This window comes from Clarias gariepinus, unplaced genomic scaffold, assembly GCF_024256425.1.
Source record: "Clarias gariepinus isolate MV-2021 ecotype Netherlands unplaced genomic scaffold, CGAR_prim_01v2 scaffold_32, whole genome shotgun sequence".
Taxonomy (NCBI): Eukaryota; Metazoa; Chordata; class Actinopteri; order Siluriformes; family Clariidae; genus Clarias; species Clarias gariepinus.
Genome location: NW_026520999.1, coordinates 315,886 through 322,500, shown reverse-complemented (window position 1 = coordinate 322,500; position 6,615 = coordinate 315,886). Strand labels below are relative to the sequence as shown.

The 6,615-nt window shown below is 46.3% G+C and overlaps 1 protein-coding gene across 1 annotated transcript in view; it reads left to right on the top strand.

Annotated features, from left to right (window-relative positions):
- LOC128517029 (protein phosphatase 1 regulatory subunit 29) overlaps window positions 1-6,412 on the top strand; it is a 31,251-nt gene extending 24,839 nt beyond the window's left edge. The window contains exon 2 of the mRNA XM_053490770.1: window positions 1,066-6,412. Within this exon, the coding sequence (XP_053346745.1) occupies window positions 1,300-3,990 (2,691 nt within the window). The 5' untranslated portion in view covers window positions 1,066-1,299 and the 3' untranslated portion in view covers window positions 3,991-6,412. The remainder of the gene's footprint in view (window positions 1-1,065) is intronic.
- The last annotated feature ends 203 nt before the right edge of the window (window positions 6,413-6,615 follow it).

Genomic DNA, 6,615 nt, shown 5'->3' with positions numbered 1-6,615 from the left:
ATATTTGATACTCTCTCACTTGGCTTCTCCATCTTGGGTTCTGTCAGTCTTTCTAAACACACACACACATGCAAACACTCTGTCCGTCTCATTGGGATGCACCTCGCCGTGTTTCTGAGCCCCGGCCCTAATTAAAGCTCCTTTTTTGGCCTCAGTATGTGGAACATCAAACCAGTTCACATCTCCTGGGGCCTGAAATACAAGAAAAGAAAGAGGGAGAGAGAGAGAGAGAGAGAGGAAGGACCTCCAGTGAAGAGGAGACATAAAAACCCAGGGATCTAAGACAGTCTCAAAATGTATAGAATTATTCATGATATTTACTTTATTTATTTATTTATTTACATAATTTTTTTGCCGCTGCAGCTGTTCTCCCGAGAGCCGCGTCTGTACGTTCAGCACCAACACTTACGAGCAGTGAGTTTAGACTTTATTTGTTCGTCTGTCCAGTTTCTGTACTGAGGAACGCAGAATTTCAGGAAGATTTTCATTCTCTTAACGAACAGATAATTCCAGTCGATTGTCTCTGCATGCAGACCGAGCGAGGTCTGTGAGATGGAATCAGGGTCGGAAATGACCTTGTTCCATCTGGTGATTAATGATGTGTGCCATGTCTCAAAGTCCTCCTGAGCTCTGGATCATGGTGGGAAACAGGTGGCACAGAAAGATGAATGAGCCCCATTTAGCAAACACCTCGTCTGACTTACCTGCCAAACACTTCCGGATATAATTAGGGCAAATGAAAGTTAAAGATGAGATAATGTAGCCTTGGTTTAAATATAAGATTATAACCACAGACATTTTCCTAACAAGACGGAGTGATGGGTAGGGAGCAGGTATCGGCAAAGTGACTAGCACTGTGTAGTAAAGTGCTACTCCATATTTATGAGATGCGTTATTCTGCTGCTCTACTCTGAGCACAAGGCAATTTTCTTTTTTATAAATAAATAAGCAGCTGTGATATTTTAAAAAATTCAAGCTGTTGTCTGGACTTGAGTGTGACTAATGCTGCCTTTCTACTTTGCACTATTTACACCTCTTTTCTTTTCTTTTCTTTTCTCTCCACAGGTTCTTTTGAGAAGCTCACTCCAAGCCAGAATCTAAATATCCCATGAGGAGACGATGTGGCTGCCTAATGAGAGTCAGTACTGCAAACCTCCTGCAAATCAGATCATATGGCAGATGTGTTAATGCCCATGGCATGCCCACGGCAGTGACTGTACAGAACCAGTGCCTACTTCTTCCTGCCTGCTTTAAGGACTAGTGACTATCTACTTCGTTTTTCCACTATTACTCCTCGTCATGACGACCACGTCATATTCTCCCAACATTGCACGCCTGCTCTTTTCTTCCCTCCTTCTACTGTTCTCAGCACCAGACCTTGTCCGTGGTGACTGCTGGCTCATCGAGGGCGATAAGGGCTATGTATGGCTGGCCATCTGCAGTCAGAACCAGCCGCCGTATGAGACTATCCCGCAGCACATCAACAACACCGTGCATGATCTCCGGCTCAATGAGAACAAGCTCAAGGCGGTATTCTTCTCCTCACTGAGTCGCTTTACAAATCTGACAGACCTCAACCTGACCAAGAACGAGATCTCCTACATTGAAGACGGGGCCTTCGCTGGCCAGGCTAACCTCCAGGTGCTGCAGCTGGGCTACAACAAACTGACCAACCTGACGGAGGGCATGCTGCGAGGCCTGGGACGCATCCAGTGCCTCTTCCTGCAGCACAATCTCATTGAGGTCATTGCCACGAATGCATTCTGGGAATGCCCAAGCCTCAGCAGTCTGGACCTGTCCTCTAACAAGCTGGCTCGATTAGACTCATCCACATTCAGAGTGCTGGGAAGGCTGATGGTGTGTGAACTGGCAGGGAACCCTTTTCACTGTGGCTGTGATCTCTACAGCTTCCTTGTTTGGTTGGAGGCTTTTAACAATGTCACACACACCTATGATCGACTCCAGTGCGAGACCCCACGGGAGCTTTTTGGCTACCCATTGCTAAGTCCCGTCGGAGGCCCTAGCCGAAGCGCTCTCAACATCCTCGCCTCCATGTGCAGAGACGGAGTGTTCATTCCAGGGATGACTTCATTGCCACCAGATTTGGATTCCTCAGGCTTGGGGCCTGATATGTTCGATCGTATAGGACCGTACCATCAGCCGACAACCTCATCCAACTCTGAGAACACATTTAGCCCCAGCATCACGCTTCAGCATGTGTCTCTTTCTTCAGCGTCCTTGCTCGTGCAGATACCACGGCCGTACAGCAAGATGTATATCTTGGTACAGTACAATCAGAGCTTTGTTTCTGATGTGATGAATCTGAAAAACAAAAAGGAGTTGATAACGCTAAACAAGCTCATACCAAACACCAACTACACTTTTTGTGTTGCCTCCATACGCAACTCACAGCGTTTTAACCACACATGTCTTCACTTTTCTACTCGGACTTCCACCACAAATAATTTGCTGCCCACTCCATCCACTACCACACATTACATTATGACAATTGTGGGCTGCTTGTTTGGGATGTTGATTGTTCTTGGCCTGGTGTATTACTGTTTAAGGAGGCGTCGAAGGCAGGAAGAGAAAGAGAAATCAATTTGTGTAAAAAAGACCATCCTAGAGATGCGGTATGGACCTGAGGTTGCAGCTGCAGCTGCCAATGATCCAACAGCAGTGCAGAAACTCCATGAGCAGGCCCACCACCAGCATCACCATGGGAAGCTTCCCATGTCCTCCTCCAGCTCAGGCATGCTGGGCCATGGCCCAGGTAATACCAGTTCCTCACGTCTCTCCACCATTCCTCAAGTAGAGAAGCTGGCCACAGCCTTCTCTGAAGCAATGGCAACCAAGGGCAACTACATGGACATTAGGACATCGGGAGTAGGAGATGAGAGAGGGAGAGATGGAATAAGGCAGACTATTAGACCAGAAGATCTAATGGAGGAAGATGGAAGTGACCTGGGAGATGACTCAGACGAAGATGATGGTCGAGGGTCAGCATCAGAGATCTCTACTATCGCAATGGAAGTTGACAAGGTTAACCAGATCATTAATAACTGCATTGATGCACTTAAACTCGACTCTGTAGCAGCTGCAGTGTCAACTGCAGCCACATCAAGCGGAAATCCCACCTCACCACCCCCTAGTAGCACCTCCTCCATGTCCAGGGGGCTAATCCCACTCTCTCCTGGTATCAGTGAGGCCTGTAAGGTCAAGCCCTCCCCAAATATCCCTCCCCCACCACCTCTTCCTCTAACAGCATCCCTTTCGGAGAGGCCAGGGATTACAGGAGGAGGTTTCATATCACCTCCGTATCGCCCTCCTCCACCAGCCACAGCAGTGAGACCTATTCAACGACAGATGAGTGCTGATGCAGCTGTCATCGTCAGCTCTTCTAAAAAGCATTGTAGCTCTGGGGGAAAAGCTCGAGTGTACAGCCTGGATGTGCCAGAACCACGGAGTCCTGATCCCTGCCAGTATTCTGAGAAGGGTAGCCCAGTCAGGTGCGGAGAACCTTTAGATAGGCTACCCTTAGTTGGTGGTGGTGTAGGATGTAACATGGATGGAGTCACTGTGGATGGCGTGAGCCTTCAGCAGCACCTGGAGGTACATCCAGATTTCCACTGTGCAGAACATCGTCACTCGGTCCCTGCTCTTTACTATGAGGGCACCCATGACTCCCCTGCACAAAGAGCCTCTTTCCTCAAACCCTTATCACGTGCCAAGAGAGACGCTGCTTCTTATTCTCAGCTCTCGCCTCACCAACACAACTACTCTGGGTACTCTTCCAGTCCTGAGTACTCCTCTGAAAGCACGCTGAGAATCTGGGAGCGCTTCCGTCCGTATAGAAAGGGTCCACGCGAGGAGTCTTGTTACATTACAGCTGGAAATGCACTGCGCAAAAAGGTCCAGTTTGCCAAGGGGGAGGACCTACATGACATCCTGGACTACTGGAAGGGTGTGTCTGCGCAGCAAAAGCTGTGAGCTGTGAAGCAGTGTGGATCAAACGCACCAGGCCTTCTACAGTGCCTGAATCATTTCAAGATCCTCTGTGGAGATGTAGCCAGAAGGTTGGCTAGTGTGTACAAAGCAAGGTTCAGTTTATCAAGGGTCTGAGGACAAGTTGTACAGGATGAGTCATCTGAGAGTCAGAGGGAGGGAGAGAGTGAGAATCACAATACAGCCCACGTCTGTGGTAGCGTTCGTTTAAACCTAATTTTAGACTCATAAGGCCAACTTGTATTTGATGAAGTTGTTCCATAGGCCAATTCATTTGTAATAAAATAAATGTTGTTGCATTCATCTATGAATCCATCGTTTATACCGAAAGCCTCTGAATTCTGAGTTCTCATTCAGCTTCAGAAAGCCTATGCATGTGTTCAGTCTCCCACATTCACCAGCACTACATTCGTTTCTGAATTTGTGTGTGTGTGTGTGAGTTCAGAGGCTGTGCTGATTTTCTATAAAGCTGCCAAAACCAGACTTTTCATCTCTTTTCCAGAGCTACCAGATTTCCATTTCAATAGGATCTCAGTTTAAAAAAAGGGAAAGATAAAAAATTAGTACAAAACATGAAAAATAAACCAGTAGGAACACCCGAGAGATCTTCAGCAGTGTCAGGATCTCTTGCCAGCCACATTAACAGGATGATATTTAAATAAAAGAAATGTAAGTCACATTCAAGCCATGAGTGCTGCAATACCTCCACAGGTGAGGTGGGCCAGCTGGCACAGAAAAACAATCCAAAGTCTTATTAAGTATACAAAAAAAAAAAATATTTGTTCTGTTATTATAAATGACAGCCTAAGTTCCCTAACTCCACCTCCAGCCCCTTCATTTTTGTCCCTTATTTAATTAATGTCCAGTTTAAAAAGGTTAATTAATTAGCAATTAACTAAATCTGTTTGTGTAGCGTGTGGAAGTGAACAATCAGGACATTTAATTTGATTAAAAAGGATCGCTCTGTCCTCTCCATTCTCGCACCTTGTTTAACCTCCAACCTCGTGCTTCAGTAAGCCAAAAAATTAGATTAGTGACACAGAAGGATTAATGTAGTCTACTGTATGTGTATCACCAGCACTACAGGCGTCAACCAGAAGCATTTAATCCACTCAAGTGCTTCATCCTGAGACAGGAGCTTTAGGGTGTTTTCACATCAGGGCCCCGGGATCGTTGCTGAGGACACTCGTCCCCACAGTTCAGCGTATTCACGGACGGATATAATCAGGTACTGAAGCCAAACGTACCTGAGCATGAACGGAGAGTAATAATTATAATGTGAACGCTGGCCATCGGGGGAGTGGGGAGGGACGAGCAATCGCTCCTGGGCGAGGTACTAATCAATCGTGTCTAATGTCAAATTGTCCTTAAAGGTTTATTAGATATCATTGGTCCTCTAAGATCCTGCAGAATAGATATGAGACATGAGCACAGTTTACTAAATAAGTCATGTAAGAGATCAGTGTGAGTTTATTTCCTCCATCATCAGTGACACGGTGTCTGAACTCACACACCTTCATCACATGGTCACTGTTCATCTAACCATCCATTTATGAACTGTGGTCTTTGTTCTGGTTAGGTGTTGCATCGTGAGCGTGAGATCTTACCCCTGAGAGTACATCGGACCACAGGAGTGTCTTCATTAAACCTCAGTTAAATCATGACAGGAGGAGTCAGTAGTAACCACGAGCAGGATTACAGACGCTGTGTAAAACCTGGCCTTGTGTCTTACGCTGGAACAAAAAGGAAGCATCGCAACGCCTCGGGTGTGAATTTGCCTTTAGTGTAAATACAGCACATTCATTTACATCCATTCACTCTCACCCATTCTCTCTCTCTCTCTCTCTTTCACTCTTTCACCCTGGAGTTTAATACCTGATGGTTTGGGATTTAAGATCCAGTGCTGGAGGCAAGTTCACTCCCAATGAAAGTTCACACACCTGAAGGACGAGCGAGCGTTGTGGATATGAACAGGACTGTATCTGAGACCAACAAGAGATTTACGCACACACACACACACGCACATCAATCAAAATGGAGGGACAACCGAAATAAACCCATCCGTTGTCCATCAGCCGTGTAAAGCCTGAGACGGAGCGAGTGGAGGAGGAACCGGACCGGAGGCTTACTGTGACAAACGTCCTGCTCGTCCTCGCTCCGCCTTTAGTTCTGTTTCCTCACTGAGAAACGAACTTCAGTCCGTCCACCTCACACATGGACAGATACCGTTCTTTTTTCTGCCTCATCTCACGAGTCTCTCCTGTACAATTCTGTTCTCCGTCTCGGGTTTTAATGCCAGTTTAATTTCTGAAACGATTAGTTTTAGGAGGTTTTATTACAATAGAGTTATTATTTATAAAGATCTATACTAATAGCTTGTTTTGGTTGTGAGATGTTCGTCAGTGCTCTCCTGCTCAAGGTTAACATTTTCTCATTAATACACAAACACACACGCACACGCACACACAACGCAGGCTAAATGAAGAGCCTGAGAGACAATGTCAGTGTGGATTTCTTCATTAGCGCAGTCGAGTAATCCTCTCTCTCTCTGAGATTCCTTTAGCGCGACGTTCTCACTCGTCTCCGCGGTTTAATATCTGAGTTCTGACC